Here is a 27,328-nt window from a genome sequence, read left to right as displayed (position 1 = left end):
CCAACGGGGCAGCCGCTCCTCTTCCGGGCCGACCAGGTGGACCAGAGAGCGATCGATTGGATCCAGGAAGCGCCATGAAATGAAGCGACGACATGGTGAACAAGCATCTCCAGAGGAAGCAGCAGGAGAGTACGCCAAACCTTCTTTTAGTTTCACTAATCTGCCACTGCGTTTCCCCCGGCGTCTACGTCCTCTGCGTGCAGGTGGACCCGGGGCACGGCACAGGTACGCCGGTATACCAGAGAGAAGTGGAGGGCAGAAAGTTTTCTGTCCATTTTGCCCAGAGAGTCCCAGATTGTCAGAGGAAGGACGGAGATTTAACAGTGTTTGGCAATCAAATACCAGCAGAGAGTTGACATTTTGAGAGACGAGTAATAAAACCAGCAGAAACGCAATCAAAATTTGTGGAGACACACAGCAGGGAAAACACACTGGCGCCATCTTCGCCATCAGTTGGAAACTGAAACTTTTTTTGAAGAATGAACCCAACACATAGTTTTGATTTTCCCCCATCTCATTTTATTGATTTTTTTGGTTGCTAACAATAGTAATAGAATAAAAATGAAACAGCATAACTCATGTCTCAGTATCATGAAGGCCACAGTTCTGGATACTATCTTGTTGACTAATTAAATCACATCATGTTGAGTTATAAAAGAAGCTATTTTCTGTTTATGATTCAAAATAAAGTTTTTCCAGCAATGTTGACAAGTGATAAAAATGTCACTAAGGTTTCGTCATTATTAAAAACATTTCAGATTTAGTTGTAGTTGGTGTCCTGAGTCGCAGCTTGAATTAGAAAACCTGTGAATGTCTTTGAGAATGACAGCAGGATCCAGTCTTGTGTTGACATTGTTGGTACAGTGAGGCTACACAGATCAGTTCTGACTGACCTGGAATCTGTAAATCATCAGTGTGTCGATGCTGCGTTTGCACTGAATTCACTGTTTTCCTCAGAGATCACTTCTAAAGCTTGTTGTGGCAAAGCTTCTCTTTCAGCCATGGATCAACGTGAGCTGATGTGATGAACTGATATCATGTTACAGGCACAAGCTGACAGAAACTGCTGTCTCCAGAAAAGCATGTAAAGGTAAATATGATTAGGATTTATTAGGATTGTAAACTTATACTGTGCTGTCCACGTGGCTGCCTCTTTTCTAACAAGTGTCTTCAAGAGAACTGCTCCAAAACTCTCCTTTTATTCCTCTCACACACTCGAATATGCAGACAACACTTAATCATTAAGAATCATTGGTAGTTCTGAATAACATCTGATTATTGTTATTGATAGAAGTGTTGATTTACTATAGAATGAATAACGTGATGATACATATGTTGTTGATCCCAAACTTCCCTACACACACTTTCCTTCACCATATAGTTTGTGATTATGTTTTTATAGAGTTTCATGTTCCAGTAGATAAAAAGATGCTGTGTCTACAGTGTGTAAAGCAGTGAGGAAGACACAGCGACACATTCTGCTCAGAGACGCTCCATCAAAGATTAGCTCAGGTTTGTTATGGAGAAATGAGTCACGCTAACATGCTCTGCTCTGATGGAAGATTGACTTTTAAAGGATCCAATCAGCAGTGTCTCCTCATCAGTGTGAGCTAGCATGGCTTCACAGCAGCGACAAGTGAGCTAATCCTTTCACACAATCAGGCTCTGCAGTAACGTTCAGGAATCATGATGAAGGTCGACAGTCTGTCAGTCAGTCCGAGTCACCGTGGAGACAACCTGAGAAGACAACCGGACCAAACTGTGAGTGATGTCTTTTCTGCAAACCTGCATCCTGACTGAAACAACAGGTGTGACTCTTCAACTCTCTTCATTCTGTTGTTTGTGATGAGTCTGAAAGCTGAGCAGGAAAACCTCCCTGTCCTCCCTGTCACACTCACTTTTTACCGTCAACATCAGGTCATCAAACATCACTCGTGTCATGGTTCTTCCTTCCTCTTCCATTCAGTCATGAGCTCCAGTAATCCCATGTCTCCCACACTAACAGGCAGAATGCTGAGGTATAACCACCAGTCTGATGTGTGTAAAAGTGTTTGTGGTTGTTCTGTAGCAGGCTGGGATTGATTTCAGGGAATGAAGCTAAACACAGTTTCATTTCAGCCAAGTGCACTGACGACCTATACGGGCTTTGGCACTGAAGTACTGGCACAGCACTCTGGCTGCAGATCATTCATCATGTGTGTCCTGCTACCTTCAGGTGGCTGCAGGGTTTCATCAACTGATGGAGAAACTTCTGACACACTTTCACAGCCTGAAGCAGCTGTCCTCAACAGACACTGAAAGACTCACTCATGCATTCATAGATCAGTGCATATTGCTCTGATGTCAGCAGTCAGCAGCAGAGTTGTGTCTTACCTAATTAGTCCAGGTCATGGTGATGAAGGCTGGGGCTTCATCTTCATATTGCAGCGTGGCAGATCTGCGTCTCCGTGAAGCTCCGCCACAGTCCTGGAAGTTCAAGACAGACAGAGAGATGAAGTCCAGACTTTGGAAGATCAACACTGATCCATTCATGGTCGAGCGATGCTGCTGAGAGCAAACATCTCACCTTTTGTGTCCTTCAGTTTGAACATCTACATGTTTAACACTGGAACAATGAGCAGAAAGTACTCCTCTGTCAAGCCTTCACGTTTCTTATTTTAATGGGAGAAAGTATTTAGAAATGTAAGTCTGAATACACACAGTGACTGACAGACACTCTGATTGGCTGATGGCAGCTGTCATTTCTGGAGAACAACTGAAGAAAAGCCATCAACTGTTTCTGGATGATCCAGATTTGGCTACGGCAGCAGAGAGTGTTTGAGAGTGACGGCGTTCATGTGAAGCAGGTCAGGACGAGAAGAGTGAACAAAGCAACAGGAAGCAGACGGTCTCTGGTGGAGGTGATGGAAGCTCAGCAGCAGTCTGACACATCTGTAAACTGCTCCTCTAACTGCTATTAATCAAGATTGTTTGGGGCATTTTATGCATTTATTCTGAAGAGGAAAATATACAGGTGACAGGAAACGAGGAACCAGAGAGGGGCAGTGACGTGGAATGAACGTCCTGAGCTGGAATCGACCCGGGGACGCTGCCATCACAGATTGCGGTACGTGTGTTAACCAGCAGGCCGGCAGACACCCTGTTCTAACTGTTGTCCAGAGAGGAGCAGCTGGTTTCATCAGTGTGTGTGTGGTGTGTTTGGGAGGCGTACCGGGGTGCAGGTCTGGTTCAGGGTGGCGCACAGGTGGAGTTTGCAGTGCAGGTCGACGTCACCAGAGCTCCTAGTGAACTGGAACATGTTGAAGGAGAAGAAGTCGGACGTTCCCTCTCCGTTTCTCTCCACATCCACCGTCTGGTCGTTGGCACAGCTGCTCACAAACAGTTAAACACTCATCACATCAGAGCACACTTTGTCTTCAGGAGTCAAAAACACACTTATTAACGAGTCCCTGCTTCTGATTCATTGGAACAGCAGCGAGCAGCTACCACCTCTGTGTTCATCTCACCCATCTTTGATCAGGTTGTATCTCAGACTCCCAACCTGGTTGGTTACCCAGCAGGAGTCCGTCACCACGGCGACCAGACCGTCATCCAGCCCATCAGTCTCCAGCACCACCCAGATCTTCTGGTTCAGCTGGACTTCAGTATTGGAGTCCACAGCTTCTGTATGTCTGGCGTCGGTGTAGGCTTTCATGGTCAGAGTGTAATTCCAAGTTCCAGATGTGAACTGCTGGATCACAGGGCTGCAGAGAACAAACACACTTCAGCTGTCTTATACTCACAAACCTCTTCACAACACAGAGATAACAGCCTCCACTCACCTGTCTTTGATTCTGAAGGTCATATTCTTGACGTCTGGCTGAGCATAGAAGCAGGAGAAGTCGATGTCGACTCGGTCCTGGCGAGTGATGTTGTCAGAGGGGCTGTTCAGGGCTGTGATGGTGTTCATGTAGATCAGCAGGCTGTTGTTGGACTGCAGGGTGATGGAGATTCAGACGTTACGGCACAAGTTCCTCACAAATTCATCACAACTCTTTACATTCAGCCTTAAAATGTGACATTTGTGAGGTGTTGACTGGCTAGAATAAGCTTCATAGATGACCATCATCACTAGAAACCAAGGAGGTCAGAGCTGAAGCCCAACCCACAGAAAGATCCCAAACTAGAGGAGAGCAGGAGAAGCTCAGCAGAGTGCTGAAAGACATTTGGCTGCTGGTTGAGAGTAAAGATGTGATGGAGAACCCACCGTGACCTCCGTCCCACAGGTGTCGTTGCTGTTGAAGCTGAAGGTCACCATGTGGTCCTCCTCATCCATCTGACCTGTGCAGTTCTGGTCATTGAGGTGTAAGGTTGTGTAGTCGATGCCTTTCTCCTCCAGGAGACACCCGACCAGAGTAAGTGAAGCTGAGTTCTCCTCGCAGACCGTCGGGTCACCTGAATGTCCAGCAGGACAGACGAGGGAGACGAATACAAGACCATGTCAGAGAGGACAGACCGGACAGACACTTACAACATGAGGGACAAAAACAAGTCAAAGCATTCAATCCTGCTTTGGTGACCTTTGTCTGTTCTTTCATTCAGAAGCAAACTACCAGTTTTTGTGGTTTGATACCATCAGAGTGAAAAAGACACGAGGGTGAAAGAAGAGCTGAGTTAATGAAGTCTCATCTGTGCTCCTGATAACAAACATTCAGTCAAAGTGAGTGCTGAAGGTCAGTTATCATCAGCTCCACAACAGCTCAGCTGTGTGAAACAAGTGTCCCTGTGAGAAAACCCTCCATCCTCTGAGGATCAGGACTCTGCACGAGTCAGTCATGTTGTCGTGTCGCAGCTGTCGTACCCAAAGTGTCATTGGATTTGTACGGGAAGGCAAAAACGGCCCGACAGAAGCAGCCGATTTCACCGCTGAGCGTCTCTGCACAGAACTCATGATCACTGCAGATCCTTCCCTGACAGAGGGGCTGAGGGGGGGCTGAAAGACAGACAGAGAGGGACACATGTAAAGAATAACATTGACAAAAAACAGTGTTGTCATAACTCTGCAAAAACAAAAAAAAAGACTGTTTTCTTTCAAGAATATTGTGGAGTTCACTTGGTTTGCCGTCGATCTCCAGCATTGTTCCATAGAAAAAATCACTGTGAAGTTTAACTCAAAAAAGTCAGACAAAACATTTTTTCTTCTATTTAAATGTAAATTCAGACAGATCATCATATTTAACTGTTAATGTTCATGTTTTTGCTGCATTGATGAATTGATCTGAAGTGAGAGAAGTCTTACAGCAGCCGGCCATTGACCTCCAGCTGTCCACTGTGTCGTTGATGCGCAGGCTGCAGTCTCTGGCGTAGGCATCCAGGAACTGACAGTTGAGACCGTCCACAGCAGGGTATCTGCACAAAGTGTCCATGCAGGCGTCTATGTAGGGGGCTGGATCGATGTGGTTGTGACAGGTGGTGAAGGACGTGTCATTCAGGAGATTACAGCTGTTCCACAGATGTGAAGAGACAGAAAGAGAGATGAAGGATGACGTCCAATCAGTGCTGTGTTACCTTTTGTAACTGGGAATAAACCTAAACATGGAACAGCTGCTGAAGCTTCATGTCACGCAGATTTCTGTTCACACAAAATTTGATCAGTTCTGTTCCCCAAATGACATTAAACATGTGATGTAACATGACATTTAGCACACACATGAAACTATAACACAGAGAGTTTGTTTCATCTGCTTACTGTTCAGTCATCTCGGTGCAGTTGATCGAACTGTCAGCAGTGTCATTGTACAGCACCTCACAGCTAGGGGGCGACACGCAACACAAAGTCAGGACTGATACCTGCTCTCACTGTTCAGATACACACAAACACACTTTCTGAGTGTTACAGACACACATGAGCTTTGTGTCTTTGCTTCAGTCCACAAGTCAAAGGAACCTTCATCTTTTTCAAGATGTGTCCAGATAATTTAAAATTCAAGTTGTGGAGATGGTCATTGTTGTGAGATCAACAGAATCGAGCAAAACATAAAAACTGACTTTCCAGACAAGTGAAGGAGTGTTAGGGGACTGAATTTCAAAAACAAAGTACAACGTCCACTGAAACACTGTGATCAACGTCTTACTCGAGGATACTGTTGTCAGGAATCCTCTGATCATTCACAGACGTGGAGTTGGCACACAAACCATCAACTTGTGGACCTTGTCCACTAGGTCCTGGACAAGTGAAAGACAGAATATGGGTCAGATCAGCATCAACGCTCAAACTGGATGAACATGGCAACTCACCAAAATACAGCTTAGTTCACATTCCTCATGCCCCAAACGAGTGCTGGGCACCACAGTTGGTCGTTGTATCCCGTGTGGTGAGTGCTCGGATTTTACTTTCTGTACCTTGAAGGAAGATCTGTGCAGTGTTGCCATCAAAGAAGACAGAAACAGTGTTGCTGCCGATTGTCTTCACAGCAGTGACTCCAGTTTGGTCCTCAGAGACCTCCACACCGTCTGACAGCACAGTCGAGCCGTTGATGGTCTGCGTTGTGTTTCCCAGCTGCACCACAGCAGAGAGACAAAGTGGAGGAAAAAAAGGTTCAATCATCACAAACACACACAAACAGGCTGTTTTCACTGCAGCAACCACCGAGTTCACCAGCATTAAAATAACTGCTTCTCATGTCACCAAGAAGAAAGATGAGAGCTGACACAGCAGAGGATGAGACGAGGATTTGGGATCAAAGTCCACACTGACATGACGGTGGCTGTAGGTAGCTTACCTTAACTATCCCCCCTTGTTCCAGGTGAACATCATCGTCTCCGTCCAGTTGCAGTGTCACACTGTCCAAAAAGCTCACATCTCTACGACGGCGTTCCCGGAAATACCCCACCACAGTGATGCGAGAGACTGTCGAACCCGACAGCAGAGTGTATGCACACCGATCCTGGACATCGTTAAGACGACCGTGAAAGTCGATGACAGCGGGGCCGCTCACAGTGCAGATGGGGTCAAGAATGCAGCTGATGGAGGCACAGAAGGACAGAAACAACAAACACCATCAGCAGGAGCTGCTGCCGAGGGCCGCGACCACCAGGGGGCCCTCAAACAAACAAACTGCAGGAGTGAAGTCTTCATGTGTTCATGTTCATGTCGTCATTGAGGCATTTATCTACGTAATATTTGATTGTCATGTTTTCACAGGCCTGGCTCACATCAGCCAACAGCAGTGACTTGAAGGACTCCCTGGACCAGTATTCCAGGGACATGTCTTCCTGTTGTGATGGAACTGTCTCCAGTATCACACTGCACGACCTTTTGATTTCAGTATCAACATCACAGTTAATGAAACTGTGCTGTGTTCAAACCTCAAAGCCCTGATGCAGATAAAGTGCCAGCTGCTTTCAAACTGGCTGGGGGTCAGGCAGCGTTTTGCCGTGGCCTCGGTATAGTCTGCCTTTAGTGGCAAGGTGCAGTGATGAAGGAGTTTTGCACTGCAGCCTCACAGTGGAGGATAACTGCACCGACCCACACTGTTGTAGTTCTGCTTGGTAGCAGGACCAAATGGGGAAACTTCTCATGTCTCCATCGGATCTAAATCTCATCTCAGAAGGTGCAACATGTAAGAAACAAACAAGCAGTGAACACATGAAGTGGCAGAGGAGCGAAAGGGAGGTCAGCCATCAGTCAGCGCCCACCTCCAGAGGCCTGAGCTTTACTATCAGACTAATCCCTCTTGAGGCACAAAGTGGTCTTACGAGATGGGATGGACCCAGGCTAGATGGTTAGCATACTTCAGTAGATATCTCTGAAACATAATACATAGATGTTTCTGCTCTTGCTTTTCTCTCACAGATTTCAGCCTCATTGTTTATCTCTTTGCTCCTATCAGAGCTGCATTTGAGCTGAATTGAGTTACTGCTGATGAAAACCCAACATTTCCTTCTGCTGCTGCTTCACATTAAAAGCTTCCTGCTGTCAAGTCTGAACAGACAGCGTAAGGCCCTGAATGAATAATGTTTTAGGAAAGTCCTCATCAAGTTCTTGTATCATCACAGCTCTTTCTTGTAAACATGAAGCACACATAATTACCTGTTGTTGCCAAGACAACGTTCCAGGGAGTCACATTTATCTTTCGGCTGGATGGTTGCGTATTCACCACAGATTTCAGAGGAGCAGGTGTCTGGATCAGAACTGACCTCGTCATCATAGAAATACAGAACACCTGCAAAGTGAAGAATCAGGTTAAAATGTCATCGTTCACTTTTCAGTTTACAGACTGTCAGCAAAAACAAAAGACAGCAACATATTAATAGAAGAGTTTAGTTTTTAAGGGAGTCAAAATAGATTTTTGGATCCAGTGGATTTCCCAACCTGACTGTCTGCATCCGCTGATGTCTTGATAGGTAGGACTAATGCTATTCAAACCCGCTGTCTCGACTGAGCTACCATTGACCTTGAAGTCAAAGTTCTAGACGGCAACAAACAAACCAATGTTACGATCACAGAGCAGAGATGATGAATTCATACATGATGCAAACAGACTGAACAATGACACTGTCTTGTCCACTTGTCAAACTAAACATGACGTGTTGTCTTATCTTTGTTCAACTGCAGAGTCAAAAGTAACTGTGAGCAGATTTCTTCAAGTGTTTTTGCCTCCATGTTTGTCTTCATGTGAATAACTGACAGTAGAAATGAGATGGGGTTGATCTGCAACAAAGGTCCTGGTCTGGACTCAGACTGGGGAAGCTGCGTTCACATGGCTGCATGGACGCTGTGTAGAGTTTGGATGTGATTATAGCATGTTGAAATGATTCTGGTATCAGACATTGTTGAGGAGAAATCAAACAGCTCTGATGAAAACTGGTGCAGTCTGTGTGTTTCCTTCAGTCCTTTCATGTCTGTGTCACTGGGTCACTTTGGGAGGGTGAGGGCTGATGGGGAAGCAGTGTGCATTGGTTTCTCCAAGTGTCTTTCTTCATACCACCACTAGGAGTCACCAGAGTCACAAATGTTCAAATCCTACACACACACACACACACACACACACACACACACACACACACACACACACACACACACACACACACACACACACACACACACACACACACACACACACAGATGGAATTAATACTCACAAATGAGCTCATCTCGGATGTTTCCAACTTCACAGCTGCTTGGCTGCCAAAGCTACTTATTCTCACAAAAGTCTGGAAAGAGTCAACAGAAGAGTTTCTGTCACTGACAGGAAATTTCTTCCATGAGCTTTTTTAAAAGATCTTGACAATTTCCTTCAATTTTATTAAGTCATGACACTGAACAACACTCACTTGAAACATAGTTATAAATCCGCTCAACTCCACAGTGCATTCTAGCGTGGTGCTAATAGTTGCCAAATTCTGATGGTGTTCTCTTTCATCCTCAGTCATGACGGTCACAGAAAAACTGTTACCAGAGAATGCAGGTCCAACAATACAATCCAGTCCATCGCTGTCGAAACAGGCTGTGACCGAATCACTCGTGGCAGTGACCTGTTGAAATCAGAGAGACACAACAAGTGAATCAACAAAATCCCTTTTCTCCAAAGAGCCAACGTAACTTTGACTCAGAGAGTTGTGGAGGTTTCAGTCAGAGCTCTCACTCTGCTTCAGGATGCTCCATCAGTTCATGTTCAGACATTCAGTGTCACTGCACTGGACTTTAATGAGACACTAGATGGAACAAAGAGACATATTCTCCAGCATCAGGCTCCATCCTACTTACAGACAATGATGTGTACTGCACCCCATAATATGTGATGGGACAATTGCTGATGTCGATCGTTGCAGAATCAGTATATTGCTGCTCAGCACCTGAAGACGATGGAGACACATGAGAGGTCAGAACTGTCTGTGAGCTGGTTGGACAGCAGAGAAGGATTCAAATGTCGACTTCATGAAGGAATAAAACAGCGTTTGTTTGTTTGTTTATCAGTCAATCAAAAGTCTTCTTATCTCCTCATCAGTTCCTGCTTCTTCTTAGAAACAAAGATGTCAGCAACATTTCTGCACATCTGGCAGATGATCAGCTCTTACAGTTACTGACGGACTTAAAGTCATTCTGCTCTTCGTTCTCAGATCGTTTGCTCTTCTTTCATGTTGCTTCTACTGAACTCCCTCAACTCGTCTTGTGGGTGGAGTTTCAACACGAGTGCGTGTGCTTACCAGGCAGCAGCCCAATGAGAGCAGACAGGAAGAGCAGGAGGCGGAGCATGATGGAGGCGGCCAATCAGCTGGCAGAGAGCTGGAAGACACACAGATGGACATCTTGAACAGGATTCATGCTGTACAAATGTGTATTTCCATGACACTTCCATGACTTCTCCAGGTTTTTCCCTGACCGGACAAACCCTGTCTGTCTGTGATTGGTCTAAATGCTGCAGTATTCAGTCGCTGTGAAAGACTTTATTTTAAACAGCTGCTCAGCTTTTGCAGCAGAACAATGACATCACATCTGATCTCATCCTCGAGGCTGCAACAAACAATTTTTTCATCATCAATTAATCTGCAAATTGTGTTGTTGGTTGTTTGGTTTCTAAAATGTCAGAAAAGTGTGAAAAGCTTTGAGCAGGTTCCCACAGTTCAACAATAGAGAAGAAGAGACAGACGAGGAGTGTGCAGGTTGTCTCACCCTCTGGAGGTTTGATGGTGGATGAGGAAGATGAAGGTCTCTGATGATTCTGATTCGTCTCTCCGTGGAAGATGCTGCTCTCTCTCTCGCTCCCTCTCTTTTTATGTGCATGCTCACAGGTGTTCACACCCAGGAGGGCAGAGCAGGTGTGGCGGGGGTGGAGTGACACCTGTGCTGATCGCTCCTCAAACTCGTCGACTGCACCTTTTCACACAGCCCAATAGGAAGCGCGAAAAGACAAAAGACAGTGAAGAAGATGAAGACAGATGGAGGGAAATCTCAATGTAGTCATTGGCTTCATACAAAGTGTTACAGAAATATGAATTAGTAATTGTCAGATAGTGACAGTCAGATTCTTACCACCTCATCAACACAGCTGGAATTAATGGAAATCATGTCCACAGATGATTTAGATCAGCTAGTCCATGGACATTGATGGTGGCCTCTTCTCAGGTGTGTGTGAAAAAGCTACAGACAAAGCTGGGGGTCTGCACATCCACATAAACCTCTATGGATCGATTCTAGATACACTTCTTTGGGATGCACTGATCCAACTATTCCCACTGAATCTGGTACCTAAAACTCAGGCTTTCTGCTGCAGCTGATCTGATACCACTGTTTTCTTTTCTGAAATCCTGTCCGTCTGCGCGACACAACCCAACCCAAAACTGCCCAAGTGGATGGAAAACAGGCAATCTGGCCACACAGTCAGCATACTGGATGGGAGTTTTCCTCTTTATACTCAAACAGTCTGTGGTTGTGTGAGCTGGTGAACTGCAGTAACCACAGACAGATAGCTCAGTAACAATGAACCCAATGCTCCTGGCTGAAGGTGTGGTTGTGCTTTAAGGAACACATGTATGAAAAAAACAACTTGTTAATTACAGTACATACCAACGACACAGCAGATGTCAGCTTAAAATACATTGATAGGTTGTGTCATCAGAGCTGAGCTGAGTCTTTTCGTGCAGGGGTGACGTGTGAGTGCAGTCTGTGCTTTGTAAGTGTTCATTATAATTTCAATTTCAATATTCAATTTCAATTTTATTTGTATAGCGCCAAATCACAACAGAAGTTGTCTCAGGACACTTTCCATATAGAGCTGGTACAGACCAAGCTCTTTATCTACAGAGAACCAACAATTCCCCCATGAGCAAGCACTTGGCGACAGTGGCGAAATAGAAAAACGCATTCAGAGGTTTGTTTGAAGGTTTGTTCATTGTTTCATGGATGCAGCAAAACAAAAGCACAAAGGAGTGCAGGACAAACTGGGATAGAGCTGTCACTTTTTATTTGAAATTCAAACTTGTGTCAACAAAAATGAAATGGAATTTGAAGGTTTTTCACATTTGGTTAATTTTAAGAAACTAAAATTTGACTATTAGCTTGACCTATACATGCCCTATTGACCTATCAACCAATCAATAAAAATGGAGGGGGTCAAAAAGCTTTACTGATTGGCTAATCGTGACACTGGAGTGATTGGAAGTATTTTGGGTTCTACCCTGTAGACTGAAAAATGACCAACAAAGACCGACTGTTTGTGACTTTGTAAAAATCAGCTGTTTTACTCTTCAACCACAACATGTCTGGGGACTCAGCTGCTGTGTTGTGTTTTTGGTACTCAGGCCTTCACAGCATCCGAGTGGTGTGTTCTGGACCAGCTTGGCTCTGCCACCCATTCCTTTGCAATTAAAAACCTGAAATCTCATACCTGTCTGTGGGTGTGTCTGCACTTGGGTTCACCAGTCACCTCCTTAACAACTAATAATAGTTTTCAACCACCTTCAGTATTCGCATCAGGCAGCTTGTGTAAAATATGGAGTGCAACATTAAAGGTACTCTGTGTAATTTTATTATTAATGTCGTTGTTAATGACATTCAGCATCCTCATGCTTGGCTCTGTCGGCATAGTCGGGCGTCCTGGGCATCGGTCAAAACAGTACATGATACGGGTTTTTCTTCATCATTTTGAGACAAGATGTACCTGATTTTTACAATATGAGCTGTAAAAGGCAGTCCTTGAAATTGATTTTAACTTGGAGCTAAAGGACATATCCTGATCAAAGATAAAAGAGAAGATAATTCCTTACAGTGGTGCCAGAGGCCAGTGCATTGCCATCGATAGTTGCTATATCCATTAGATGATGTGTTTCTAAGGTGTTTAGGGTCAAGTACTATTACTTCAGTTTTGTCCGTCTTTAGTAACAAAAAGTTGGAGGTCATCCAGGTCTTGTTTTCTACACAGTTGGTGTGTAATGACATTGACCTTCATCATTTGAGTATCTGTCATCATCTGAGTAGCTGAAAGACAACGGAGGAAAACTGGGCTCACAGTTCAGAGTGAAAAATACAAAGAAGCCATGAGTGTCTATAACAAAGCAGTACGTCTGGTCAGAAAAGATTACTTGATTACTTTATTGCAGAGCATGCTGGGAACTTTAAAATATCATTCTAAATCACACATCCACAGTTCCTGCATCAATCTGTGAAGAACTTGCATTGATATTCACACATCTATAAAACAGATGGAAAAATTCACCTGTATTTCATTAATTGAGCTGTGTAAGACTGTCACTGAGTCAGACTCCTCCACCTCATGCTGACTCTGTCCCAGCCCTACAGTGTTTGAAGTCATCTCCTGAAGACTGGATGAAAGCCAGCAGACACTTTTAGTGGAATGTAACTGCACAAGTACTTTGAAATGTTCCTGTACATCTGCTGACGTGGAGTTTCCCCTCCAGGCTCAAGTGTTCTCACAGCAGTGAGCTTAAATAAGGTCATGTATGTGGGTGAGGCATCATGCTTTTCTTTTTTTAATTTAGACTCAAAGACAAAACACTGATAAAACAACATAAGGAAGACAAGAGCAGTCAATACAGGCCAGTTAACTGAATTAATATTATATAATATTTGTATATTTAGTGGTATTATTGGCTTTGTGTGTGTGTGTGTGTGTGTGTGTGTGTGTGTGTGTGTGTGTGTGTGTGTGTGTGTGTGTGTGTGTGTGTGTGTGATGGGTATGGGCTGATGGGATGCAGGTGTGTCTGGGTGTGACTCCAATCTGCAGCCATTTAATCAGCACACACACTTGACTCTACCAGTGTTCTGTTCATCCTCTCCTGGTTACAGGTGCAGGTGATAGTCACGACATTTACATGCAGTCAATATTCTGGTTTCTGAAACATTCGGAATAACCTGTTTACATCCAATCCAATCCAATCCATCTTTATTTATAAAGCACAGTTTAAATAAACTCAAGGTTTCCAAAGTGCTGTACATTAAAAAACAAACAAACAAACAAAAAAAAACAATAAAATAAACAATAAAATAGACATTGAAACAGAAAACATAATAAATAAAGGGTAAAAAACCTGTGCACATAAAATAAACAGTCTAGGTGGTGTTAAAAGCCAAGGAAAAGAGGTGCGTTTTAAGAAGAGATTTAAAAGTGGCCACGGAAGAGGACTGCCTGATGTGCAACGGCAGTTCATTCCAAAGCTTAGGGGCGGCAGTAGCAAACGCTCGGTCCCCTCTGAGCTTCCGCCTTGTTTTGGGAACCCTCAGGAGCAGCTGGTCAGCTGACCTGAGGGATCGAGTAGGTGCGTAAGGGTGCAGAAGCTCAGAGAGGTACACTGGGGCAAGGCCATTTTGGGCTTTAAAAGCAAAAAAAGAATTTTAAAATGAATTCTAAAATGGACGGGTAGCCAGTGAAGTGAAGCTAAAATCGGTGTAATGTGCTCAGACTTTCGAGTGCCAGTTAAGAGACGTGCAGCTGCATTCTGCACTAGTTGCAGACGTGCAATGGAGGACCCGCTGACCCCCATGTAAAGTGCATTGCAGTAATCAAGCCGAGTGGTTACAAAGGCATGTATTACTGTTTCAAAGTGCTGTCTGTGCAGAAAGGGTTTAATTTTAGCAAGTTGTCTTAGCTGGAAGAAGCTGGTTTTTACCACAGCTTTAATCTGGCTGTCGAACTTTAGTTTAGTTTAGTTTACATGCGTGAGCAATCAGGGGTAATCAATTGGGAAATCCCCATCGAAACAGTGACGCATGGGCAACGTGTCGATGCTCGAGAACGTCATGACACAATGCGCATCAATTCAGCTTCTTCTTCCTGTATCCAAAAACAACAATAACTGCCGTAGCAGTCGCCTTCGTTTGCGCTTTGGTGCTGGGGCTGACCCACCACCACTTTTCTGTCTCACTTTCTTCATTCATGGAAGGTGAGAACATGAAGAAATAGGAAATGGAGCTGAAGCTGTGCCATCCATGTCCGTGCTAGCTGCACTCAAAAGACCAAGATTCCTTGCGAATAGAACATGCGCAGAACACAAATTAATGTTCTGTTCATGGGGATTTTCCAATAGGCGTATACATGACAAAAAATTCAGCTTAGGAAAGGAGTAACCCGGGGGTGATATTCGGGTTTACAAAACCGGAATATGAGCATGCTCTGGTTTTTCAAAGGGTTATTGGTGTTTACATGGCCGTGCGGGTTATTGCTGATATTCCAGTTATGAAAGGGGTACTTGACTGCATGTAAACGTAGTGAGTGTTGAAGCCTTTTCTGCCTGTGTGTATACGTATTAAGGCTACATTTACACGTAGCAGGGTATTTGGCTATTTTGGCTCCTCCGTCTTCAAAAATAACATCGTGCACACAACATCATTTTCAACAATGTTGTCGTTTACATAAACTTGGATAAATACGCCATTGAGCGCCATCATAACCATAACTGCCATCAGAAATCTCCACTTTGTCCAGAGTTTTATGATCGTTTCCAGTTTGCGTGTCAACGAGAGGCCACACCGCGTGAAAACATGCGTTTTCCCTGAGTGTAAACGTAGACTAAGGGTGAATCCCATCTCTCTTTTCTACCCCTACCCCTTAGCCTTACCCCTTGTCCCTTGCCCCTTGAAACGGAGTGCTAAGGGGTAGGGCCGAAAGTCAACCCCTCCGAATTGGGACACCCCTTCGACAATCGCGTACGTCATCAGTAGTCGCCGCTGCCTCTTACGTAGGCAGATGCGACAAGCTAATGCTACCGTCACATTCGATTTGTGTATGACATTCCTGCATGTTGTATCCCACAACGCTGTCAATGTAACTGAATACCAGCAGCGAGGTTGCCAAAGTTATTATTGATAACGTTATCACTGCAGATTATCAGGCTGCCCACAGAGCACCGCTAGTGGCATTCAGCCTGGCAACGGTAACCACGTAACTGAAGCCTTGACTACTATCGATTTTTTTCGGGGGGTTTTTTTACGAGGAAAATGACCACTACACATTGAAACAACGTTAAAATAGACAAAGTGGTTTTCGTACATTTTAAAACTTCGTTCATGGAGAAAATACCGGTCTTGCAAGGCATTCTGAGAAATCTGTCGTACCCCTCCGTTTGGAGTGTGCCTCGGAAAAATCTCCGTTTGGAGGGGTACATAGCCCTACCACTTTCCCCTACCCCTCCGTCATAATGGGAATTGGGACACCCCTACCCCTCCACGTGAACGCGCAAAACGGAGGGGTAGGGCCAAGGGGGAGGGCCAAGGGGTGAAATGGGATTCAGCCTAAGTGTCCATGTGGATGGTGGTCTTCTGTCTTGTGGAGTGTGTGATAATGTTTATTAGTTATTTGTCAGCAGTTTCTGTCCATCGTCTCCTGTGGACAGTCTGCGGGTGTGCTGTGGCTGTCGCTGGGGTCCATTACAATGCCTACACAGCTGGGTCAAGCCTGGAAAGCTGCATATGGTGCAGAGCAGCAGCTGTTGCAGCGCCATCAGGAACCATGAGTGTCGCACACCCAGCCGTAAATGACTTTTGCTCTCAAGTGTGGTAACATTCAGCTCAACGCTGCCCTCCAAAGGACAAACATTATCAGTCAAAAAAGCCTTCTTTATAAGTGCAAGCAGTATAAAAGAAATAAAAAAGCCAACAAGAACAGCAGCCAATCCAACTGCTTTCACAAGTAATTACCTTCATGAAGTTCAGACATTGATATTGAATATACTCTATTTACTTGAATCCACATAACACCTTCTTGGTTATTTTTCCAGTCATGGAAGAATCCATTATGTTTACGAAGGTTTGCTCTATAAACCTCTTTCTATCTCCAAATATCTGTTTTGTCTTTTAATCAATGTTACTGAAATCCCCAAAAGTATAAAAGCAAAGTGCGGTGTGCAAAAGTATTCAGCCCCCCTGAGTCAATACGGCTCTTTTGCTGCAATTACAGTTGCAAGTCTTCTAGGGTATGTCTCTGTCATCTTTGCACGTCTAGAGACTGATTTTTTTTTTTTTTTGCCCATTCTTCTTTGCAAAACAGCATTTGTACTGAGGTAAGATTACACACAGGTGGACTCTATTTAGTCATTAGGTCAACATTCGAACATGAGGCAACTTCTAACCGATTTCCTTTATGAATCTAACCCCTGACAACTCAGAGCTGAGACCAGGAGGCAGAGCTGCAGTCCTACACGCTTCTCTGCGCCTCCATTAGAGCAGTTACCCACCCAACGCTCCATAGAGACTGTGTCTGCCCCCCGACCACGTAAACTAAGTAAACCAAAAGTACAGAGAAGAGGAGTTAAACATAAAAATAAATAAAAACAACCACTGCAATAGTACAACAAGATAGGAGAATTAAATGTGGACTGCTTAACATCAGATCTCTGTCCTCTCAAGCTGTTTTAGTAAATGAGTTGATATCAGACCATAATATTGATTTATTTTGTCTGACTGAAACCTGGCTGTGTCCTGAAGAGTATGTGAGCCTAAATGAAGCAACTCTCTGAGCCATATTAATACTCACATTCCTCGAGGCAGCGGCCGAGGAGGTGGAGTTGCAGCCATTTTTGACTCAAGCCTTTTGATCAACCCTAAACTTAAACTCGACTATAATTCATTTGAAAGCCTTGTTCTGTCTGTTTCTCATGAAAACTGGAAAACAGTGCAGCCAGTTCTATTTGTTATAGTCGACTGCTCTCCTGGCGCCTCATGTACAAAGGGTGCGTACACACAAAAACGTGGCGTACGCTCTTTTTCACGGCAAAGTTCAGATGTATCAAGTGCGAAATGACCGAGGAAATGTGCGGTGCCTCACTCCAACTGCATGGCTGGCGTACGCCCGTTTCTACAGCTGTTGATCCTTTGGCGACATTAGAGGTGATGCTGGGATGTGCACATCAGAGACACATGAACAATTAACGCTGATGAACAATTAACACACCTACGTGTCTGCAATTACATAGTGGATATAAAAGCATGCGCAAAGTGGTGCAACAAATACAGTTAAAAACTATGGCTGCTTTAGCAGAATTAGAAGATATTGCAAATGGTGCAATGTGAAGAGAGCATGTGTTCAGAGACAGAGAGGATTTACTGGCACATGATGACAGCTGGCTCATCAGCCGCTTTAGGTTCCTGAAGGCAATCCTCCTGAACTGTGCGCAGAGCTGCGGCCGGCCTTGGAGCGCAACACAGCGAGGAGCCATGCACTGCCTGTGCCCATACAGGTGCCGACCACAATGGGGTTCCTGCGACCGGGGCAGGGCCGTGCAGAGACCTTTGGAGGGGCAGGTGCTCAAAGCTAAAAGGGGGCACACGGCGCACGAATTTGAAACACCATATTGAAACATACCTTGCAATATAACCGGTTGAATGGTAGCAACCCATATTCATAAAGAATGTAACATGGAATCACAACATACCATATCATCATCCACACCTCACATATCTGTTAGAGGCCAGTGCAAAGCAACATTCGTCTCTGTTTTACCTGATGGGGTACATTAAACAGCTTCTGTTGAGGGGGTTGGTGGGGAGGCTGCTGCTGATATGACGTTTCATACCTTTTCAAAAATTGTACTGTATAGCCATGAATTTAATCCATTCATAATCTGCCCTGTATTATTCCTAGTGCTAAATTAATAAAGTAAAAAATACCTAAATGATATAGAAATCATCCATCCATCCATTTTCTATGCCGCTTATCCCTTTCGGGGTCACGGGGGGGCCAGAGCCTATCTCGGCTGTCAATGGGCGGGAGGCGGGGTACACCCTGGACCGGTCGCCAGCCGATCGCAGGGCACATACACACAACCATTCACACTCACACTCACACCTAGGGGCAATTTAGAGTCACCAATCAACCTAATGAGCATGTTTTTGGTCTGTGGGAGGAAGCCGGAGAGAACCCACGCATGCACGGTAAGAACATGCAAACTTCACACAGAAAGGCCCAACCCGGGAATCAAACCTGCGACCTTCTTGCTGTGAGGCACGCGCACTACCTGCTGCACCACCGTGCAGCGATATAGAAATCATGTATTTAAATATTTTTGTGCTTTTATTCAGTTTGACTTTTGACTTTGACAGCAAGGTTCTAAAAGTTCTATAATTTGTATGCATTTAATTTGTGTGTAAATGTTAGAAACAAACAAGTACTGATATGTTTAAATGAGAGGTTGAGAAAATCACAATTCAAATTCTTCTATTATTGTTGTATTTATACTGTAATGGTCCAAAATTATGTGAATATGCACACTGCATAGTTTTAGTAAAATAACATAGTCTATGCCTTATTGCCTCCAGAAACACAGGAAAAAAACAGCTTGACAGTGAAATAATAATATGATATCTCTCTAATGCACTTTGCCCATGACAAGAGAAACATACAGAAACAAACAAACAAGCCTCACACACACTGTGTGTGCTTAACCAGCGGCTGTAACTTGTGAGAGGTGTGTGTGCAGAGTTGGATGACACAGAGGATGCTCATTGCTCACTTCACTTCGTCAGTCATCTTGCAAGAACACACTGTGCACAAGCGAATACGCTGCAAAACCTTTTCATCAGACCAGTTGTTTACTCACTCGGGTCTTCTTCGGTTTCACGAGACTGGCAGTGGCCGTACGTCTCCAGCAGCTCAGCGATGCGCAGCAGGGCACGTCAGGGCGGCGTCGGCAGAGTGAGGGCAAGGTAGGTCTAAATTATTATTATTTTGTTTTATTTATTATTATTTTGGGACACACAGACGGACTTTCACACACACACACACACACACACACACACACACTTACAAAATATAACGTATAGAACGTGCCTGAACCGGGGCATTCCAGATGGAGTTGACCGACCAGGACCGATCGACCCTGAGCCGAGCCATGCCAGCTGTGTGGGACGGAATTATCCGCATGCCAGCCAGGTATATCAAGTTCCCATACAATGCAGCTGAACAGGTCAACATTAAAGTGCGATTTGCAGCGAGAGACGGTTTTCCAAATGTAATCGGAGCTATGGGCTGCACACACATTGCTATAAAAGCGCCATCACATGATGAATTTATATATGTCAACATGAAACATTTTCATTCGATCTCTGTGTACAGATCCTATGTGATGCACAAATGCAATTAACCAACATCGTGGCGAGGTGGCCTGGTTCAACGCACGATTCATACATTCTGAGTAACAGCATGGTTGGGAACAGACTACAAGCTGGCACTGTGCGTGATGGGTGGCTTCTTGGTCAGTGAATTTATTCGTGTAATTGTCCTAATATTAATCCCTGTGATGCGCATTCAGCATGTGCGCCCCCAAATTCTATCCCATCTTCACAGCATCATTACTAGTCAGTGGTTAAAGTTAGTGACTTGCTGTTTGTTGCTGGTTAAACTACAGCTTAAGATCTTTCCAACTTCCAATTGTCTCTGTGTGCTAAGTACTCATGTTAATAACCTGGTGCGTAGTGTGTGAAATGTCTTAATCAGTCTCACCTTTTCCCCGACGCACTTCTGCACTCATTTGCAACAATAGTTTGTGATCCATGTAAGCAGTGTAAAAAATTAAGGAATGGAAGCTGTAAATCCAGTTTACTTTGTCTGCTTTCAATTGACCCCAGGTAACTGTGGCTACCCACTTAAGAGCTGGCTGATGAGCCCTCTCACCAACCCTCAGACTGACCAAAAGTGGAGGTACAATGACCTCCATTCCCACAGTCGTTGAGAGGACAATCAGTCTGCTGAAGGGACGGTGGCACTGCCTGGACAGGACTGGGGGTATACTGCTGTACAGTCCGGAGATGGTGTGCCGCATTGTGTCCTCCACAATGTGGCACAAAAGCACGCCATACCACTGCCAGAGCAGCATATCCCCCCACCAGACGAACCAGAAGCTGGACCCATGAATGTGCATCCTACCCAGGAGGCCATTTGGGCCCGGCAACACTTGATTTCAACCATGTAAAAGAGGCAAGGACGCAGAATTCACTTATTCACCAATACAATTATTGATTCACCACTGCGCTTATCACAGTATTAGACTCAGTTGGCTTCTGTCAATATGAACCTACTCACTGTTTTAACCGCACCCTTGACCTTGTTCTGACATATGGCATTGAAATTGAAGACTTAATAGTCTCCTTACAGAATCCTCTTTTATCGGACCGTCATTTAATAACTTTTAAATTCGTATTACCAGGCTACTATTCTTATAGCAGACTCCTATCTGATAGTGCTGGAGCTAAATTTAAGGATATGATCCCATCAGCATTTAATTTGGTTGGGTGAGAGAGTGAGACAGAGAGAGTGAGACAGACAGAGATGCAGTCGGAGAAAGAGAGAAAGACAGACAGAGACAGACACAAATGCAGTCACAGTAAGAACGACAGTGGATGGAATAACAGCAGTAGCAGTTGCAGTGGATGTCAGGCAGGGCCAAGGCAGGAGATGCAGCTGAAATCCACAATCCAGATTCAGACACTGTCCATGGGAACCTGCAAGACGACCAAGCACAGAGACTCCGGGGAAGGAGCTAAGTTAGTAATACGCTGTGGTAGGACATAAGAGCGTGCAGATGGAGAGGGACAGAAGGACAGAGGAGCTCGGTGTATCTTTGGATGTCCCCCGACAGTCTAATCCTATAGCAGCATAACTAGGGGCTGGTCCAGGACCAGCCTGAGCCAGCCCTAACTATAAGCTTTATCAAAAAGGAAAGTTTTAAGACGGCTCTTAAATGTAGAGACAGTGTCTGCCTCCTGGACAAAGACTGGAAGATGGTTCCACAGGAGAGGAGCTTGATAGCTCTGACTCCTGCTTTTGGAGACTTTAGGAACCATAAGTAGAAATGCATTCTGGGAACGCAATGTTCGAGTGGGGTAATAGGATAAGAACAAGTATTATGTGCCTGATAGATCTGCTTCTTCTGTGGCACAGAGCTCCACTTTTGTCCAAAAAGTTAATAAAGCAAGACGCCGCTGTGTTAGGTGGCAGCCTGTTGCAGTAGCTCCGTCGTTTTCCTTCATTTTTGTTCATTTAGTTTGTTTTACCGTTTCTTTTAATGTCTACTTCTTAACTGTGTTCTTGGTTTTCTAACTGTTTTGGTTGCTTTTCTGTCACTTTTTACACTCTTTGTAGTGGAGGGCCGCACAGAGGGGAGTGGCATTGCCTACACATGCGAGCAGCTGATCGCGTTGTGTACACCCACACTGCTGCCCAGAGAGAGGATTGTAGTCCTGGACAAGATGAAGAGACGACGTCGGGGCTGCAGAGCCAGACTCAAACGGAGGGCGAAGGCACAGATATACAGACCATCCGCTCTGGTGATCATTACAGGGAACGTGAGTTTCCTTAGCAAGTAAGACAGACGAGCTAATCATGCTGGTCAGGACTCAGTTGGAATACCAACAGTGCAGCCTTATGGCCTTCACTGAGTCGTGGTTGCATTCAGACGTTCCAGACTGGAGCGTGGTGGTACCCGGTTTCTTCAGCTGTGTGCAGGCGCACAGAGACGTTGCTCGGAGTGGTCAGAAGAAGGGAGGAGGCATTGCACTGTTTGTGAATGAGAAGTGGTGTAATCCCGGACATGTTACCGTTACCGTAAGGGACGTTTCTGTAGCTGGACATTGAGCAGCTAGCTGTGAGGATGCGCCCTTATTATTAGCCTCTGGAGTTCACGTCTGCCATCGTGATCACTGCTTACATCTCTCCAAAGGCTGATGGGGAAGCAGCGCGTGATGTCATCCACTCCACTGTAGCGGAGCAACAAACGCAGCAACCAAATGTGTTTGTAGTCATTACTGGAGACTTTAACCACAATATTTTGGACAAATATTTGCCAACTTTCAACCAGTTTATCAACTGTCCCACCAAAGACAACACCACACTGGACTTACTGTATGATAATGCAAGGGATGCATTGCCCCCCCCCCCCCCCCCCCCCCCCCCCCCCCGCAGAGCCGATCACAGCCTGGCATTGAAGGAGCAGCGCTGCATGAGAGACATAGAGCTGCTAACTGTTAGCACTCTGCCATATCATCTCCTGAAGGAGTTCTTGTACATCATCGCAATAACGGTGTACATCCCCCCTCACAGCTGCAGACAGTGTTAGCATCTGTAGTTTTGCTATTTTATTTAGCAGCCATCTCTTGTGTCAACATTGACTTTACTTCCTGTGTTTTCCTGCCCTTGTGATTGTTTAAGTGTGCCCACCTGTGTCTGATCAGTCTCCTCCTCGTCTATTTAAGGCTGCGTTTACACTTAGGGAATACGTATATGTTTTCATGCCGTTTGGCCTCTCGTTTACAGGCAAAGTTTTTTTTCACAGAAAAAGATCATTCTTAAAAGTGGAGATTTCTGAAAACGCCGGTTATGTGTTGGCATGTAAACAGGGTTAAACAGGGATAAACAGGGTTAAACAGGGATAAACGGCGTTCTAGGTTCTGAAACGTCACAACATGCGACTGAAAATACTTAAAGTCATGTGAGCGACCTTGTTTACACTCGCGCCCATAGGTTTGGCATAGTTATGATGCGCTCGACAGCGTATTTGTTCGGGTTCATATAAACGACAACATTTTTGAAAACGATGTCGTGTGCACGATGTTATTTTTGAAAACAGAGGGGCCAAAATATCCGTTTTCCAAAATACCCTGCTATGTGTAAACGTAGGCGAAGTCAGTGTGTTTAACTTTGTGTTGGTCGCATCATCCCTTTCTGTGTGTATATGCTTTCCTTGTTCCCTGAGATTTCCTGTCAGTATTCCTAGTCTTGCCTCTGGTTTCTCTGTTTCTGAGATATTTCTGTGTTTCCCTGGATCTGCTTTCTTGTATTGGCATCTTTGTAACTCAGTTGGATTTTGTTTGCCTTTATTTTGTAAAGTAAATTCTCTGAACTACTTCTGTCCTGCCTTCTTTGTTCGTCTGCATGTTGGGTTCACGTCCTTGTTTTTTTGCTCGGCCTCAACATCATGACAAACAGCTGACAACAGGCCCTCCTCCTCATCTCTGGAGACTTCAGTCCTGCTTCCCTGTCCTCCACTCTCCCCACCTTCACCCAGTACGTTAAATGCCACACCAGAGACGACAGAAGACTGGACTTACTGTATGCTAACACGAAGGATGCTGACTGATCATCTCCCCTCCCCCTGCTGGGTATTTCTGATCACAGTCGGGTTCATCTGCTCTCTGCCTCCATACCTCTGGGAATAAACAAGTGGCAACCATAAGGTGTGTGAGAAGATGGTCAGAGGAGTCCAGAATGGCACTGAGGGACGGCTGAATGTAGCACTGTGTTGACGTTGTCTCCCATTTCCAATCACAAACCGACTGTTTTTGCACTATGTTACGACTACAGTCGTAATTTCTGTTAGTTCTTGTGCATTTCCTTGTCTGTATCATATAGTTTTCTTTATGCAGATTGGAGTGTGTCATTGCGGAGAGGTGATTGGTCAACTGTGCCAGCTATAAAAGGATCCAAGATGGCGGCCGGCGGTGGGACAGTAGCAGGCATTCTGCATCTCCCTCTTCTTCCAACCGGCCACACATTTCTTAGTAGGGGTGGGCTGCCAGTTTTGTTAAACTTACTCTTTTCTCCTGTGTTGCGTAGTTAGGGAGGTAAGTTTTATGTCTTTTGGTTCTTTTGTTTTGGTAGACAAGTTACATCCTCCCCAGTTGTTTTGTTTGTTGTTTTGGCCTTGGTCCACCCTGAAGCCATTATTGTCTGGAACCTTTGTTTCATTCATTTTCTATTATAAATAAATATTATAATCACTGATGAAACTTGCTCTGGATCTGTGGCTACTTGGGACTTGGGGAAGATGGGGGCTCTTTTCTTGTTGTGCCTGTGCACCCCTAGGCCAGGCGTAACAACTACCATGATTTATGCTATATGCTCTAATTATACTTTGCTTGTGTTAACACCTTCATTTCCTTGGCGTGGCATTAATAAAGTTTTCAACAACAGATTAACGATAAGAGACGACAAATAAATATAAGAAGCTGTGATGATGTCATCAAGAAATGACTTAATTTCCAGAAGAATTGTGTTAGGATCCTGTCTCTCCCTGTGTGTCTCCTCTCCTTTTTCCTTGTGTTTGTGTCTGTCTGTCTACCCCTGGATCGATGGCTGGGCAGCCCCTCACCTGCTGCTAGCTCCTCCTACTGCAACTCACCTGTTGCCACTCTCCCTGATATGGGGGAGTATTTAAGACGTGGACTTCCTGCTCCTCGTCGCCGGATTATTCTCTTCTCCATGTCGAATTTGATCAGTTGGTTCGTAAGTACTAGTCTTGTTGTCTGTTCACTACCTCAGAGAAAGTTTGTTTTTTTCTTCTTGTCCCTTTTCTCCGGCCATTAATAGTGCTGTGTTTTTCTTTGTTTCAGTGCCTGTCTGCCACTTCCACGCATGCCTCGATCCATACCCGCTTCGTCGGTGCTCCCTTAGTTCATCCACTCCGTTTGAGTGCGCTTTTGTTTGTAGTCATTCCACTCGTTGAGCATGTTTTCTGTTTTCCTTTTTATTAATAAATTTGGCTTTGTTTTTACACAATTCCTGTCTCCTGGTTCTGCATCTCTGGGTCCTAATACTTGGCGGCTGCGAAGCCTTAACAGAATAATCCGGCCAGTATGGACCCAGCAGATCCAGTGTGCAAGGCAGTGACCATGCAAGGCGCTCTGCTGGGCCAGCATGATCAATTGCTTCAGGCATTGTGTGATTCCTCGCAGCATATGGCGGCGCAGGTAGCCGATCTGTCTCGCCATATGACTAGCCTATCTAGTTTTCTTTCTAGCTCATTGCAGCCTACTGCTAGCCCGTCCGAACCTACACTCTCTGACTCTCTGGTCACGAACCCCGAACCGTTCGATGGCTCACGGGATAAGTGTCGGGGGTTTTTGCTGCAGTGTAGCGTTGTTTTCCGTCAGCGTCCACGTGCGTTTTTGTGCGACCGTTCCCGTGTTCATTACGTGTTCGGGTTACTGCGGGGCAAGGCGTTGACTTGGGCGGAGGCACTGAACTCGACCGTGGACATAAGCTCTCTAACTTTCTCTGATTTTGAGAACAAGCTTAGACTGGTCTTCAACCATCCTGAACACGCGGGTAATGCCTCCAGCCGCTTACTTCGGCTCTCCCAGGGCTCTCAAGCCGTAGCCGATTACGCCGTTATTTTCCTCACTATTGCAGCCGACTCCGGGTGGAACGACATCGCTCTCCAGGCCGTTTTTTCTCATGGGCTTTCCGAGTCTTTGCAGGAGGAGCTCGCCACCCGAGAGAAGCCCACAGATCTACACGCTCTTATCGACATGGCAGTCCAGCTGGACAACTGCCGGAAGGAACGGTCAAGGCTTTGGTCATCCAGCCACCCTGTTCAACCGCCACCGCGCTGGCGAGAATCAGCGTCCGACTCCCCGGAGCCCAGTACTCGTCAGCCACGCATCTCTCCGCCTCCGCCCTCCGACAGGGAGGAGACCATGCAGCTTGGCAGAGCCCGGCTCACCGCCTCGGAACGTCAGCGGAGGATTGCCACGGGTGAGTGTGTGTATTGTGGACGCACTGGACATATCCTGCCAGCTTGTCCTATTCGGCCAAAAGGCAGGGCTCGTCAGTAGGTTTGGGGGTACTGACGAGCCCTATTTCCCCGAACTCTGTTAACCCCAAAAACCGCAAGCTTCAGGCCCGGGTCTCCCTGGCAGTGGGAGAGGAGGTTTTAACCTGTCTGGCTCTTATAGACTCTGGCGCAGAGGAGAATCTGCTGGATGAGCGCATGGCCGCCAGGCTGGGCTGTGATCTGGTGGAGCTGGAGGAGCCGATCAAGGCTTTTGCCCTCGACGGTAAGGTGATGGCCGAGGTAACTCACCGTACTGCTCCCATCAGACTCATTTTCTCTGGCAATCACCATGAGGAAATTTCTTTGTTCATTTTTCACTCTCCACACTCACCCCTCGTTCTTGGGCATCCCTGGCTGCGTAAATACAACCCATACATTGACTGGAGTCAAGGCAGGATTGTTGGCTGGAGTGCTCATTGTCACGCTAACTGTCTCCGTTCAGCCGTTCCTCCCACAGCTAGAGAGGATAGGATTTCCGAATCTCCTCCAGAGCCTTTGGACCTCTCCCTGGTTCCTGCCTCCTATCATCATCTCGGGGAGGTATTCAGTAAGGAGAAGGCGCTGACTCTTCCTCCTCACCGTCCCTACGACTGCGCCATTGACCTCCTCCCCGGCGCTCCCTTTCCCTCCAGTCGTCTCTATAATGTTTCACGACAGGAACGTGAGGCCTTGGAGACATACATCCAGGAGTCGTTGGCCGCAGGAACTATAAGACCCTCCACTTCTCCGCTGGGCGCAGGTTTTTTCTTTGTGGCCAAGAGAGATAAGTCTCTCCGCCCTTGCATTGACT

The 27,328-nt window shown here is 45.5% G+C and overlaps 1 protein-coding gene across 1 annotated transcript; it reads right to left on the bottom strand.

Moving 5' to 3' along the window:
* Positions 1 to 2,373: 2,373 nt before the first annotated feature.
* LOC139351726 (uncharacterized) lies at positions 2,374 to 20,751 on the bottom strand. The gene is made up of 16 exons (XM_070993731.1): positions 20,604 to 20,751; positions 10,655 to 10,858; positions 9,749 to 9,837; positions 9,438 to 9,516; positions 8,072 to 8,204; positions 6,762 to 7,002; positions 6,382 to 6,538; positions 6,114 to 6,204; positions 5,729 to 5,791; positions 5,279 to 5,481; positions 4,841 to 4,972; positions 4,247 to 4,434; positions 3,822 to 3,973; positions 3,507 to 3,743; positions 3,212 to 3,368; positions 2,374 to 2,466 (listed from the first exon to the last, which is right to left on the bottom strand). Exons 1-16 carry the CDS (start codon positions 20,749 to 20,751, stop codon positions 2,374 to 2,376), a joined length of 2,367 nt encoding a protein of 788 aa, XP_070849832.1.
* Between the last annotated feature and the right edge of the window lie 6,577 nt (positions 20,752 to 27,328).

The sequence above is a fragment of the Chaetodon trifascialis genome, chromosome 23 (assembly GCF_039877785.1).
Source record: "Chaetodon trifascialis isolate fChaTrf1 chromosome 23, fChaTrf1.hap1, whole genome shotgun sequence".
In the NCBI taxonomy this organism is placed as follows: Eukaryota; Metazoa; Chordata; class Actinopteri; order Chaetodontiformes; family Chaetodontidae; genus Chaetodon; species Chaetodon trifascialis.
This window is presented reverse-complemented; position numbering and strand designations above follow the sequence as displayed.

Bases quoted from the DNA above. Each gene is read 5' to 3' on its own strand.
- LOC139351726 (XM_070993731.1), bottom strand. From the start codon at position 20,751: ATGCGGCACACCATCTCCGGACTGTACAGCAGTATACCCCCAGTCCTG. The intron at 6,539-6,761 runs GTAAGCTACCTA...GCTGTGGTGCAG, and splicing joins AACAAGGGGGGATAGTTAAG to CTGGGAAACACAACGCAGAC. The intron at 3,744-3,821 runs GTGAGTGGAGGC...TGTTCTCTGCAG, and splicing joins ACCTTCAGAATCAAAGACAG to CCCTGTGATCCAGCAGTTCA.